At 37.2% G+C, this 16,228-nt stretch overlaps 1 protein-coding gene across 1 annotated transcript; it reads left to right on the plus strand.

Annotated features, from left to right (window-relative positions):
- Positions 1 to 11,488: 11,488 nt before the first annotated feature.
- Positions 11,489 to 15,540, plus strand: LOC104231121 (F-box protein At5g62510-like). Its single transcript, XM_070147411.1, has 3 exons — positions 11,489 to 11,513; positions 12,498 to 12,760; positions 13,993 to 15,540. Exons 1-3 carry the CDS (start codon positions 11,489 to 11,491, stop codon positions 14,755 to 14,757), a joined length of 1,053 nt encoding a protein of 350 aa, XP_070003512.1. The 3' UTR covers positions 14,758 to 15,540.
- Positions 15,541 to 16,228: the final 688 nt, after the last annotated feature.

Here is a 16,228-nt window from a genome sequence, read left to right on the forward strand (position 1 = left end):
GTCGTGTTTGTGTTTGTATTTTGCTTTCATTATTTATGTTTCTTCTTATTAGCTTATATTTTTTTCCTTTGTAGTAGTATTAGCTTCTTTTATTTTAGTATACTTTATAGTAGTTTTCTTTTCTTTTATTTTCATTTCTTTAAATAAAATTTCCTTGGGTTTTGTTCATGCTACGGTTCTTTCCCAAGGAATACTTTTGAAGTGAACCGGGTGACTTTTCCCGATGATGGATAGATTGATAACTTTCTTAAGGGAGTTAGTCTTGTTTTGCTAGAATGAGGCTTTTGGATTATTTGGTACTAAGAATATTAGTCTCTTGTATGTAAATTGTAAATTAAGAATACCCCTCCAAAAATTGGTAATTTTGTACTTAAGTATGTAAATTGTAAATTAAGAATACCCCTCCAAAAATTGGTAATTTTGTACTTAAAACAAGTAAGTGCTTGGGGCAAAATAATTCTTGTGATAAAGTTTTGGCTCTTTTAGTGACTCTTTACCTACTAGTTCAAATATTGCTCTAAATATCATTATTAGAAAACAACATTAATCCATCTTGATTAGTTCATGTGCCATGTGTGTTAGTGTTTGTTCAAATAAATCTTGTGTTTACTTCTATCATCTAGAACTTGCCCGGTTGGTTTTTCAATGCTAATGATAGTATGTTTGGTTGGAGGAATGATCTTGGGCATTCTTTGTTGTATTTACAAAACCTCGTTAGCCTTTCAAGCCTACCTTTGCATAAATAATATCACTAATACCTAATTTGAGCCTTTAAACCTTTTTCTTTGGCCAACTCATTACAAACCTTTTCCCTTTTGAAAAATAATTCCCTCTCTTGAACCCGTCCCTCTTTGAACATTGAGAATGAGGCTAAAAGCCTAAGTTGGGGGTGGTGTCGAAGGAGAGATTGGTAAGGTTGTATGGTGAGTTTAGGACCCATGCCTCAAAAATGTTTGTTTAAGTATTCAAGCTCCAAAAGAGGGGGAAAAAAAGAGATGAAAAATAGGTGTATATAAAAATAAAAAATAAAAAATAAAATATGTGTATATATATAAAAGTACGGAGTCTTGAATAAAAATTAGAAGAGGTAGATGAGGTGGTTCTATATTGGGAACTAAATGAAAGTGAGGCTATGGGGGTTTGAAAAGGAGCAAAGTGCAAAAGAATGGAAAAGTGTGAGTAGTGAGTAAAGTCACTTGTGCCCAAATGTCTATCCAACCCTTTCCTAAACCTACATTACAAGCTTAAAAAGTCCTTATGAGACCTCCAACCGAGCATTCTTGAATAAGCGATGAATTAAATAAGGGCAAGCCTATGGTATGAAATGTTGTAACACTTGAAGTTCTTTGTGAGAGTGAGTGTTCTTGAAAAATTTGTCCCTTATGTTGTATTGTAAATATAGTGATTTTGGGACTTTCTTCCTTGTGAGGGCACATGAATTAGGAAAGATTGGTGAAATAGAGCAAAGTGACCAATTTTTAGTTGACTAGTGCGTTTGAGTCACTTCTTGAGGCTTATGTTGATCACTTGATTATTCTTGAACTCCCTTGCACATTCTTGAAGTTGTTTTTCTTTATGAGGGAGTTATTCGGGAAAGATGTGCATACTCGAGCCTAATTGTTAGTACCAACCAAATCCATTAGTATGGTGTTTAAATTGGAGAATGTGTTATGTAAGTAATGGCGATACCACTTGTGTTTTAAATAGTGAATCCTCATTGAAGTTTTGGTTTTGATTTGCTTGAGGACAAGCAAAAGCTTTAAGTTGGGGGTGTTGATGAGTGGTGATTTTACCACTCATTCTAGCCTCTTTTCCTTAACTTTTATGTCCTTTTAATTATACAATGAGGTTGTTTATGGTGGTTATTGTTAGATTTTCAGGTAAATGATGCTACGAAGTGGTTTGAATCGAATGGAAGTGGAATTGAGCAAAAAGAAGATGAAACCATGCAAAACCTCCAGTGATTTCCGCTTCTGCGGAAGATTGGACGCAGAAGCGACGTCCGCTTCTGCGGATTTTCGATCGCTTATGCGGATTTGGGGGAATAGGCTACAACCGCTTCTGCGGTTGAAATTTTGCTTCTGCGGATTTTCCGCTTTTGCGATCACTGACAGCATGGAGGATTTCCGCTTTTGCGATGGCTTTTCCGCTTTTGCGGAACCGCATCTGCGGTTACTTTTACGCAGATGCGGAAACAGTGCATCAGGCCCGGGCAAAATTGTCATTTCACATTTGCTCACCCAAAATGAGTTTTATACTCGTCCAAGCAGATATTTTGAGGATCTTTTGCTTATTTTCAGTCCATAGAGACTAGAGAGAACAAGTTTGAAGCTAGGGTTTTGCACAAGCACACTTGGGTCTTGAAGATTAAGGCTTGTGGTTAAGATTTGCTTATCCATTTATGTTTATTTCTTCATTTCCTTGTTTTGTATTGTTTATCTAAGTGTGTAGTATTTTATCCAACACTTAAATCTTGTTTATGGGAATATGCATAATTAAAGTGTGGATTTTATACCTTGTTGTGCTTATGTATTGAATGATTTCTCTATATTTATGAAGTGAGTTGTTGTTACTTTAATTATTCTTGTTCTTTAATGTTTCCAAAGGGATTAGCTAACCCTAGTACTCGCCCATTAACTCCGAATTGATTTTGGGAAAAATAGTTTGGGGTTGGGAAAGATTAATTAACAAGAACTTGAGGCGTTAACCCTCATTTTATAGATTCTACCTAGGGATAGGATTGAACTACTTGTAGCCTTTCGGGTGTGCTTAATCTTCTAATTGTGATTAGGGATAATTCAATTAGGAAGTCTTGTTAGTCTTCGGAAGAAGCTAATTAAGAATTATTATCCGTGGCTAATTAACATAAACTCGCTCATATTTGTAAAATCGTGAAATACATTGGATCGTTACTTGAGTGTAATTCCCGATGCTTTCATACTTGTAGCCATTGATCATTTTACTTGCTTTCTAGGTTAGTTTACATTTCCGCATTTTAGATATAAAAACAATTTTCAACCAAAATTCTTAGTGTTTGGCACTGCGCGACTAGCGATAATTTTCTTACATTCCTAATTGCCTACACATTGTTCTCTATGGGATTCGATCCCGACTCATAGTTGGGTAAATTATATTGCATGCGACCATGTCTATTGCTTTTTAGCGGTGGATTTGGACGTCATCAGTATCCACAATGGTAGCAACCATGAAACCCGAGCTTGCACTGACCTGAATGTTGCTGCTTACATGTTCCACAAATACCTTGCTGGTGTGAATGTTGCTCAGCATGACTCTGGCTATGTGAGGATGATGTCCTAAAATTCTGATTCTGGCGAGACTGATTTCCATAACTCTGAGTACGTCTGAAGGAAGACCCACCACCTGACTGATGACTGGACTGAGGTGGTGCTAATGACTCCTTATTAGAGGAATCCCTTCCGCCTCCGCTGGATGTACCATTAAACCTGCCCGTTGTCCGGGATTTCTTGTTATGCTCTTTATCTTCTCTCCTTTGTTGTCTGTCTTTTTCTAAGTGCTTGGCGAACCCCATAACAGATGAGCAAGTTGTCATTCCTATCGCTGCAGCTGATGTCATATCCTTAATGTGGTAAGCCAAACCGCCAACAAACCTGCGAATCTTTGCTTTTTCTGTCTTAACCATGTGAGGAGCATGCTTAGCTAACCTTATGAAGTCCATATAGTACTCTTGCACACTTTTATTCCCTTGCTTGAGCTGTTAGAACTTTGTAGCCTTAGCTGCCGTATCCTATTCTGGGATGAAGTTAGCTATGAAGGCCTCTTCAAATTCTTCCCAAGTAGGTGGACCATCATCTTCATCTCTCTCTTTTTCCCACATCTCAAACCAAACGCCAGCCACATCTCTAAGCTGGTAAGCAGCCAGCTCCACAGCGTTGTCATCAAATGCTTTCATCACTCGGAGGGCTTTCTTAACACCTCCATCCATAATTGGATCTTCATCAACTATAGAACCATGGAACACTGGAGAACTCAACTTCAAAAATTCATTCACTCTTTAGGACTCAGAATTGTTCTGTCTATTTGTTTGAGGTGGAATCTTATCTCTTTTCTCGTTCTGGTTGGCCATAAAGGCCTTAAACATCTCCATAGCACTGTTGACCTCTGGGGAAATAGTTGTTTGAGTCGGAGCTGCTGTTGGGGGTGGCATTGGATCTTGAGGTACTTGCTCATCATACTCCACCCCTTCTTCATGTTCAACCTGGGGTACTTGAATCCCCCTTGTGGATTTACCTTTCCTTTTCTGAGTTCGAGCCTTTTTCGTTCTGCCTTGAGCCACGATAGTAGCAATAGTTTCTTGAGCAGCATCCTGAGTGTCGGTGTCAGAGTTGCGAGTACGATCCATTTCTGCGAGTTTTGGAGAAACAAATACATTAGATAATTTCTTAGATGTAGGATCTACTGCACGATCTAAAGTATGAAAAAAAAATGAGATTTTTCCTAAATGCTTGTAGCCTCCTGTTTATAAGTATGGCGCACTTCATACCCATAAACAAGACTCTACTAATACGGCTTCATAGACCCCTAGGACTCCATAAACCTGAGGCTCTGATACCAAGTTTGTCACGACCCATTTTCTGAACAAGCCGGGACCGGCACTCGATCACTAAGCATGACTGAGCGAACCATCTCTGCTTATCAAATCTATTATAATTCCAAACTTTATATGCAACAAGGCATTACTCTAACCAAATACTTTTGATTTATTTTGTATAATGAAATTCTGGTAGAAGTTTTATGTAATTTCAAAGTAAACGTGGTTGAAGTTTGTTCTTCAAGGTGAATCAAGTGTGCCAAACTAAAATAAATGATAAGATGATTTATTTTACTCTAACCAATGAAATACTGTTAAGTTATTATCAAAAACTTCTGAATCTTAACCCAACGACTATGTCTATGAAACTTCTACTGATAAACTGACGCACTGCTCAGGACATGAGATTTCCTGGCCAGTTCTCTAAATAAACAAAGAAATAGCTAAATGAAAATGACTCTAAGGAATACTCCACGAACAAAAGCGGAGCTCACCAATATCACTAGAAGGGAAGGAAGTCCTAACTCGTAGCCTGCTCGCCTGCAAATCCGGTTCCTACGTTGTACCGCAGACCAATGTAGGTTCCCAAAAGAGAACGTCAGTACCATCCATTATACTCAGTGAGTCTCAACAGCAGGGGGAGAAACCTTAATAATATATACATTATGAGAAAAGGTTCTAAATGCATGTAAAATATAAAGCTTATAAGAATAATTCTAAAATAATTGCATAATAGCAAGTTATGAATATTCTAAAAGAAATTATTTTCTTTTTCTTTCTTTAAAAAAAAATTGCTTCACTTTATACTTTGGGAGTTCCAACTATCCTGACTTAATTCTGTCTCAGTCATCGTGTGATCGGCACGGGTTCGATCCCAACCTGATCGAATAGGCCCAATCCACGAGGTGTCACTCGCTTCATAACGCTCATGTATCATACCTTAGCATGGCTAAGTAAATTCTCAGCAACGAGACCCTCGGCTCGTGTGCTCCGTACTTTGGCATAAGTAGTTTCAGGAAGTCAACGCCTTGGTCAGGACCCTCGGCCTGGACGATGACCCCTTCTCACAATAAAGGATACTCCCCAAAAAAAATTTCTTTCTAAAACTTCTTTTTATGACTTTTCAAGTCTAAATCTTTTCTTTATAGAACATTATGTACATGCTCATATTGGTGTCCTTAAATGTAAAGCATGACATAAGAATGGAATAAACATATAAAAATATTTCTAAAGATTCTTTCTTCTTCATAATTTCAACATGAAAATAACATATAAGAATAACACAAAAATCTGAAAATTTAAGCACATATAGCATAATAGATCATCTAAACTTTTGCTCGAACAATTCTAAATTAATGGGTACTCACTCGCTCTAATTAAATAAAGATAAACTCTTTTAAGCAATTCATCAAACACCTTGTATGCGTGCTTTTGTGAGTTAAACCACTTTAGTAAAGGGTTGTATCAACTCACCTCAAAACTTCTCGAGCCAATACTTAGGCCCCAGTCCAATTGACACCAGTCAAACAATCGCTTCTACAATAACCAGTGCATTCTAATCAATTTTTAGAGTACTACACTTAAATATGAAATTTATTGATGATATAGAGGAAGAAGGGAATTAGCTATTCAATCTTACCTATTACTACTTTAGGGTAATTGACAATAGGGGATTTTACATACCTGAGTTCAAGAATAAGTGAGTTATGAAGAACCCTAGGATTTTTCGCTGCAATTTCTGTCCGCCTATGTTCCTACCCGCGCGTATGTGTTCTGCGCCTCTTTATTTCCTTGTTTGTTCGAAATAGGCTTCTTGCCTTTCTGAATGAGAATACGCTCATTCTTATTCCAAGGCTTTAAGCCTTTTGTTTTTTTTTTTAATTATTTTATTTGTTTTCAACCTACTTTTTCTTTTTCTTTTGTGACTTTACTACTAATTAATGATATCCACCTTTAATAATTAACAATATTAAAATTATTAATATTTTTATAATTGTATATCCAATTATTTAAGTGTGTATATATATATATATATATATAATATTTCACTATAAATAAGATAAAAATAATAGTAATAATAATAATTTAGTTCTATAATTAGCGTATCTTGAAACTTTTATAAATTTAAGGAGTGTTAAAGTGTTGGGCCATCCACAACCTTCTGTAGCCATGCAACCTCTTCCTCGTTGAAAGTAGGCATCCGCTTCTCATTTTCTCTGTAGCAAATATGAACAAGAATTTTTTTTAAAAAAATTGTTTTCCTTTTGCTTGGCACCCGGAATACCCAAATTCTGAATCCGCCTCTGAATTTAAGAAAAGTTATGTAAAAATAATTCTATATTCATGTACTATTAATGAATTACAAGATCTTCATGGTATTCTGATGATTCTGTAGTTTCCTGATTGAAAGGGATTCAAAATAATAACACCTCAAAGTGCAGTTTTCCTCCTTATAGTTTCTACATAAGCTAAGCTCTTAGATTGCTGGTCTGTGCCCTCGCCCCATCCAACGAAACCTCCACCCTTTCCCTAGGTTTAAACTAATGAAGTTGTTTTTGTATATGCTATCATGGAGCTTTTAGGATTACTAACGAAGTAAAAGTTGAGCACTCCTGGCTGTACATAAACCAGCCAAGGACGGCTTAACGAATTTAGTGGCCTAAATTCGAATTTTAATAAGAATCTAAATTTTATACACCTATACTTATATGCAAAAACTTTGATATTGTCTTTTTTCCTTCTGTACTTATTTATATAATAATATTCATACAAGATATATGACTTTTAGCTTCATTTAGTACTATTATTATCATTTATATTATCAAAGCTTAACTCAAGTTAATAAGATGTTAGTCATATGTTTGCAATACTTACCTTGGATCTTGATGTAAAAAACTAAAAAACTTTAATTGCTAATAGTGAGTAGTTTAATTCGAAGTTCTAGAATATTTCTTATGTTAAAAAGTAAATAGTCTTTGTTTTTTTAAAACCTTTTTTACATGGATTTTATACTTTTTTCTACAAAGTTTAAAATTGTTTAAGTCAAAATATTATTACCTATTTTACTATTAACAATTTTTTGGGCCTAAAGCAAAGGCTTTACTAACCTTACCCTTAAGCCACCTATGAAACCAGCAACTTACAAATTGACACTAGAACAAAAAGGAAAAAAGGCAATTCAAATAACTGGTAACTGAGGTTTTAGTCCAGTAACAACTTAATCGTATAGTCTAGTTAAAGACTTATATGTCTGTATAAGAGATATTTTTTTTGATAGGTGGATACGTATGAGTATTTATAAGACTTATACAGACTTATATGTCTGTATAAGAGATATTTATAAGAGGTCGTGAGTTCGAGTCTCCCCGAGAGCAAGGTGGGAAGTTCTTGGAGGAAAGGATGCCGGGGTCTATTTGGAAACAGCCTCTCTACCTCAGGGTAGGGGTAAGGTCTGCATACACACTACCCTCCCCAGACCCTACTAAGTGGGATTATACTGGATTGTTGTTGTTGTTGTTGTTGTAGGTGGATACGTATGAATAGAGTGGAAAGGATACAAATTATTCGGCATGTGCACTTTATTGCCCTCATCTCCTTGGGAGAGGGCAGCAAGCTTTAATGAGAACAACTATGGCTAAGCAACCGTGGTTATATATTTTACAATTTTAATTGCCTATCATTACACACTATTAAAAATTTATTATGATTTCCATAAAGTTTCATTCAACTAATTAAATACTGTACTTGTTTTCCAAGAAAATATTTTTTAGAAAAATATTTTTGTTTATACCAAACACACCCTAAATTTACTATGCTTTTGAAATTATAGATTTAAAATATGACTAATATTTAGTGTCTTTTCTACAACAGAGAGTATTTTCTATTTCAGTTGTGAAGCTCAAATTTATGTGGGATTTAAAAAAAATTAAATTCTTTTAAAAAATAAAATCCTAAAAATGTTGGATTTTTTTTTGGGGGAGGGGAGCACAGAAAACTTTGGGGAGGGGTGAGAAAACTAAATATTTTCTAGTCTCTTACTAAATACTAAAAAATATTTTCGGAAAAAATATTCACTCATGTTTTTAGCAGTTGTTGTAGAGATTTAGGTCTCAGATTTTACCAACAACTTTAGCTTACGGATTTGCCGGTCAAGAATGGCAACAGGTGTTTCTTCATATGAGAAGTTCTCGGTAACTTGAATATCCTCAATAGGGCTAATGCAAGAAGGATCACCTAAGATTTTGCGAAGCATGGAAATGTGAAATACCGGATGGATTGCGCTTATTTCCGGTGGCAAGTCAAGTTTGTAGGCTACTCGCCCAATTCTCTGAATAATCTGATATGGCCCGACATATCTAGGACTAAGTTTTCCCTTCTTGCCAAATCTCATTACACCCTTCATAGGCGACACTTTCTAGAATACCCAATCTCCCACATCAAATTCCAAGTCTCGACGTCGGTTTCTGAATATGATTTTTGTCGGCTTTGAGCTGTACGCAACCTTTCCTGGATCAACTTTACCTTTTCTACAGCTTGTTGTACCAATTCGGGTCCTCGCAACTTTGTCTCGCCAACATCAAACTAGCCAATAGGAGATCTGCATTTCCTCCCATATAGTGCCTCATAGGGTGCCATCTGAATACCAGTGTGATAACTGTTGTTGTAGGCAAACGCAATAAGCGGTAAATGATCTTCCCAACTTCCCTTGAAGTCTAAGACACAAGCTCGCAACATATCTTCGAGCGTCTGAATAGTGCGTTCGGCTTGTCCGTCGGTCTGTGGATGAAATGTTGTACTAAGGCTAACAAGAGTACCCAAACCTTCTTGAAAAAACCTCCAAAAATTAGATGTAAATTGGGCACCTGTCAGATATGATAGAAAGAGGAACTCCATGTAGCCGAACTATTTCCTTGATATACAATCTGGCATAGTCTTCAACTGAATAGGTGGTCCTAACTGGAAGAAAGTGAGTTGATTTCGTCAGCCTATCCACAATGACCCAAATAGAATCGAACTTCCGGCGAGAATTGGGCAATCCTGTAATGAAATCCATATTAATCGATTCCCATTTCCAAGATGGAATCTCAATATTTTGAAGAAGTCCTCCAGGTTTCTGGTGTTCAGCTTTAACCTCCTGGCAGTTGGGTCATTGAGCCACAAATGTGGCTATATCTCTCTTCATGTCGTTCCACCATTATAGCTAACGAAGATCATGATACATTTTGGTTGAACCAGGATGAACTGAGTATCGAGACTGGTGCATCTCTGTCATAATTTGCTTACGAAGCTCCCCAACATTAGGTACACACCATCGGCCTTTATATTTTAGAATTCCATCATCAGATTGCTCGAACAACTGCTTCTTCTGAAAAGGGATGCTCTCTTTAATCTTGACTAACTTCGAATCCTCAAATTGACGCATTTCTACCTCAGCTACCAGAGATGACCCAGCAATATTTTGGACTACTACAACCTGGTCACCTGTATCATGTAGCCGCACCCTCAGGTTAGCCAATTGATATATCTCCTTAGTCATGTCTAATTTCCCAGCTTCTACATGCTTCAAGCTACCCATGGATTTGCGACTCAATGCATCAGCTACCACATTCGCTTTGCCCGGATGATACAAAATATCCACATCATAGTCCTTCAGCAATTCAAGCCACCTCCTTTGTCTCAAGTTCAACTCTTTCTGCTTAAATATATATTGTAAACTTTTGTGATCTGTATAGATGTCCACATGAACACCATAAAGATAATGACACTATATTTTCAAGGCAAATATAACAGCCGATAACTCAATATCATAAGTCGGATAATTGTATTCGTGCTTCCGCAACTGCCTCGAAGCATATGCAATAACTTTTCCATGTTGCATTAGAAAACATCCCAATCCAACCCTAGATGCATCACAATAAACCACATAACCTTCAGATCCCTCAGGAAGTGCTAGAACAGGTGCCGATGTTAAGCGTTTCTTCAACTCACGAAAGCTTCCTTCACATGCATCAGACCATTGGAACTTAACGGCTTTGTGTGTCAATTTTATCATGGGAGCAGCAATAGAAGAGAAGTTCTCCACAAATCTCTGATAGTAACCTGCTAAGCCCAAGAAACTACAAATCTCCGTGGGAGTTGTGGGTCTAGGCCAATTTTGTACTGCTTCAATTTTCTGACCATCTACCTTAATACCTTCATCGGAAATGATATGCCCAAGGAAAGCCACTGAATTCAACCAGAATTCACATTTGGAGAATTTAGCATATAATTTCTGATTTTTCAAAGTCTGCAACACCACACGCAAATGATCCTCATGTTCTGCTTCTGATCGAGAATATACCAAAATATCATCAATGAAAACAATTACAAATATATCTAGAAATGGCTTGAAAACCCGATTCATCAAATCCATGAAAGCTGCTGGTGCATTAGTAAGACCGAAAGACATCACAAGGAATTTGTAATGGCCATATCTAGTTCGGAAAGCCGTTTTTGGAATATCCCTCCTCATCTGGCTGAACTCGCCTCTAAAATGTGGACTTGGGGTCCGTGAACTCTGACCTGGACCAGAATAAGTGGTTTGATCCTGTCGTTGTCCCTGAAGATGTGGTGGCGCACTGGCTATCGGATAAGATGGACGCCTAGGAAACTGTGGCCTAAATCCACCTCGAATCTCTCCTCTGTTACCTGCGAACCGCGCCCTCTTCTGCTGGCCTCTATCATGCTCTCCATTGGCTCGTTGCTGCCTATTGCGATCCTCTAGACCCTGTGCATATGCTTGAATACGGCAATATCCATTCCTTGGTTTAGTGAAGCTGTAGTGCACTCATTTATCAAGTGTCCCCCAAACCACAAACAAATTGGTGTACCCGATCACTCATATCAGCAACAATCGTAGGAGCATACCTAGGGATGGTAATGGGGCGGTACGGGTGCGGGGCGGGTTTGAACATTCGCGGGGCGGGGCGGGTTTGAGAGTTTGCGGTGCGGGTGGGTTCAATTTTTAAATTAAAAAAAAAACGCGGGGCGGGGCGGGGCGCGGGGCGGGATTTAATTTTTTGAACTAATAGTCACTTTACCTAATTACCCTCAGATCTTTTTTCTTTCTTATACCTATTATCAACGACGGCGTCCTATTTTTTTGTTTTCACTTTTCTTTTTTACTTCTTTTTCTTCTTTTTCTTCTTTTACATATTTTAAATTTGCCTACTATTATTTAATCAGCTCATGAGAAAACATCACAAATTTTTTAAACTTTGTTAAGATTTTTTAACCAAAGACTTTATGATTATTCTTTCACTGTATTGATTTCATTAATCGCTAAATCACATTCTTGAATATTATTGTGTCATATTTTCTAGACCACTAAAAAATGTTTATTTACACAATTAAATTACTATATCACATTTTCTAGACCACTAAAAGAATATTTAGTGGACTGTCATGTATATTGAACATTTTCCAGAAATGGATAGGAACATGAAATTTTTGTTCCTTTTTTTCTGCTTCATTATTTCAGTTTTTGCACTTCACTATGTTGATCCAGAGAACCAAGAAAATTGAGACCCTGTTCTTATTCTTCATTATGTTGTCTTTACTAAAATCATATTTAAGTTTACCTTTCTAAAACAGAAAAAAAAAAATTATTAAAAAAATTGCAGGGCGGGGCGGGGCGGGTGAACACGGGTGGAGTGCGGGGTGGGTGAATGTGGGTTTAAATCTTATGCGGGCGGGGCGGATTTAAATTCTGAACCCGCCCCGCCCCGCCCCACACCGCCTGCCATTCCTATTGTCCAACATGAACTGAAAATAATCTTTTCAATCAAATGTTAGCAATAGGAGAAGCCCTAACATTCAAAGAAAGATGAAGAAGAAGAAGAAGAGGAGGAATAGGGTAAACTTAGCAAATAATAGCTCTGCACCAAAGATACAAAAGGCGAAGAAGAAATCCGTCGCAAATACAGAAAAAAAAAAACTAATCTTTTCAATCAAATTATTATTAGCAATGGAGAAGATACGACCCAAAAGTTCAATCACATCTCCAAAAGTATCTCTTTCTGCTTCTGCGACTATTTCACCAGCTACCTCCTAACTTTACGCTTTATAACCAACCACAATTTTTACATTAAATCAGGGAAGAACATTGTGGAGCCGTCAAATGATGACACATATCGAAGGGACGTTGATCTGGTGAGTTCGAGTTCTGAATTCTGGGTGGTATTGCCTACTTACCATTGAGTTTTTAAATTGTTGTTTGTTGGGAAATAGACATTTTCCCAGGTTATGATTAACAACATTAAAGACAATATTTTAATTCCACAAGTGGGGTCTGGGGAGGGTAGTGTATAATATAATCCTACGAGTGGGGTCTGAGGAGAGTAGTGTGTATGCAGACCTTACCCCTTACCTAGGGTAGAGAGGTTGTTTCTAATAGACACTCGGCATCCTTCCTTCCAAGAACTCAACACCTTGCTCTTAGGGTGCCTCGAACTCACAAACTCTTGGTTGAAATAAACTTACCTACCAGCGATGCTGAACTACCCTTCCACTCTAAGACTTCTTCATTTGGAAATTGGAACCTGACTATCTTGGCATGACAATCTAACATGGCATAGCAGGAAGACAACCAGTCCATACCCATGATTACATCAAAATCTACCATTTTTAACTCTATGAGACCGCATGTGCAGTGCCACACGTACGGAAGGCGAGCTGCAGAAGTGGATTTGAGAGGAATAGTCAGTAACCGCATATGCGGTAGATGGGCCGCACCTGCGGAGTCGTAGATGCGAGTGTGGGCCACAGATGCGGAATCTGGTCCGTTAAGTGATTTCCATAGAAGCGGAGGGTAGACCGCAAATGCGGTACCACAGAAGCGGTTGGAGAGTCGCTAAAGGTGCACACCAGAACCTTCTGCACCGGCAATATTTATTTTCACTAAAAAAACTCTAACTCCACCATACGAACTCTGAATTCGATGATTCTTGTTCCTATGAGTCACAAATAATGATACGAACATAGTCCTTCAATCGAAACTCAATTCCGAGCTCGTTTGCTCAGAGAAACCCACCTTGTCACACTAATAATGTCACGCTAGAAAACAATGAGAAATTTATGCCTTTTATTCTCACACCAATCTTGTGGAGTCCAGTTTGACAAGATAACTCGGTGAAGGCATAAAACTTTATGCCTTTTATTTTCACACCAACTTTATGCCATAACCGAGTTATCTTGTTAAACTGGACACCAACAAACATGAGTGAAATTCTTCAAGTACATCGCTCATCTATTTCTTACTCGGTGCCACTGCCAATTGCGGAGTAATTTCAACTTTCTCCACTTCAAATATTCAACTTTATTATTAGTTAGTAGATAGCAAAAATGAAACAAATTGTCTGATTGCTCTTTTTTGTCCAATACAGGCCACGGCAACTCACGTCCAAGAGGAAGTACTTATGGACATCCTCAGTAGGCTACCTGTGCAGTCTCTTCTTCGATTCAAATGCGTTTCGAAATTTTGGAATACATTGATCTTGGAGCCTTACTTTAAGATGAAGCATCTCAATCATGCCAAGAATGACCAAGATTCCCAGAAATTTCTTATTAACCATTTGTGCCCTAAGGATAACATATTTTCCATGTATTGTGTTCCTTTATCATTAGTTCAACCGCTTGAGGATGTACAAAAACTTGATTGCCCTTCAAACCCTAAACCATGGCGATGCGGAATCCATTGTTGTTACAATGGTTTGGTTATTATCAAGGTTCCTGATAATTTGGATAATGAGAGCTCCATACTTTTGCTGTGGAACCCCTCCACAAGAGAATCATTACTACTTCCCCCTCTAGAATTTCCACAAGAGGGAGATTCTCGTTTGGAAATGGGTTATGACTCAACCAGTGGTGAGTATAAGATCCTTCATATTCGGGATGGCTTAGGTGGTTGCAAATTACCTAGTGAAATTCTCGCGCTGAAAGGTGGTTCCTGGAGAAGCATTTATGAGCATCCTCGTGGCATTTGCATTGTGTTGTTACGAATGCAGTCTTTGCCATTTGTACATGAGGCATTTCATTGGATCGCTATTTTGAAGAAGTTGAAGTGCTTCGTGGTGGTTTCGTTTAGTATTTCAAATGAAGTGTACGGAGAGATACCCTTGCCAAAGGAAATGTTAAGCTTTGAAGGGTAACACGTGTATTGGCGTTTCAGTGTTAGAAGGAATGCTTTGTATTTATTCTAATTCTACTCGTCAGAGGAACAAAACTTTTAAGTTATGGGTATTGAAAGGATATGGTGTCGAGGAATCTTGGACTGGATTGTTAACTATAGAAGATCCTTGGATTTGTAATGCTGCACCGAAATATAGGTTTGCGGATGGTGAAGTGCTATTCTGGTGCCTTCTTTCTCAACATTCTGTGAGTGGGTTTAGGACACCGAATAGACCATTTGTATCATGGCCTCAATGTGATACTATTCAGGATGGATATGCTTTTACAGAAAGTTTGATCTCTTCAAAATCACTTACTTATTAGTTTCTTATGTATGAATGCATTTTTTCTTCTTTTTTTCCAGGTATCATGTTGCAACCTCGTATTCTTGTTGGTTTATCTATTGTTCACCCGTTTTTAAGGTTTGAAGATGTATTTAGTAAAGCTGTTTTTTTGTGAGAAAAACAGGAGAGTCTTCTAACCATATTACTTGAGGAACAGATTGTAGGAGGTTTCTCAGCTTATTTGAATGTGGGAAATTGAGAAGAGTGCAATGCTTCTAATATCATTAGAGATCAAGTTTGTTCCTCCAATGTTCCCTAGCATGTCTTCTTGAGCCGATAGTCTATTGAAAACAGTTTCTCTGTCTTATCGGGGTAGGAGTAAGGTCTGCGTGTGCATTACCCTCCTCAGACCCCAATTTATGGGACTTTACTGGATAGTTGTTATTGTTGCTATAATGTTCCCTAGCATAGTAATTGAAATTTGCAAAAAGAATAATTCAAATGTAGTTTGTGGATTAAGTTACTATATCTCTAGTCTCATTATTTTTTAATCATATGTTGTGTCCTCATAATTTTATTGGGATATCTATATCAGTAAATGCCTCTTATATGATCGTTATCAGGAATGCTGGAAAATATTATTAGTAATGTCTACTTTATAGCCACTCTCGTGGAGTCCCTTTCCCCTTATTTTATTTTTTAAAATTTTGATCGTTCTTTGTCACAATTTATCTCCAGCATAATTACTATTTGAAAATCAGATTTGTTCTTATTTTACTATAAGTTCCACAACTTTCTGTTCTAACAAGCAAATTAACATGGAAAATGAGATTTAAAAAACTGAAATTTTATATTGTTTCATGTATTTTTACAAACAAATTTTATATATTTAAAGTTAAAGAAACTGAGATCAATGCAAATATTGTACAATTGTATAGTTGTAAAATTACCATGGCTAAATTAGGGGAAAGAAGTTTCTCAAAAAATCAACTAGAAGAAAGAAGTGGTTAACCCCATTTTGAGATGTCAAAACTCAAAATATACCCAGTAAGCACACCATCCAAAGTCAGATATTTACATGAAAATGTAAAATTTGCGATATTTATATGCATTGAATTAACTTTGCAGAATATTGCAGATAAACACAGAGCGATCCTCATGTATCAAG

The sequence above is a fragment of the Nicotiana sylvestris genome, chromosome 5 (assembly GCF_000393655.2).
Source record: "Nicotiana sylvestris chromosome 5, ASM39365v2, whole genome shotgun sequence".
NCBI lineage: Eukaryota > Viridiplantae > Streptophyta > Magnoliopsida > Solanales > Solanaceae > Nicotiana > Nicotiana sylvestris.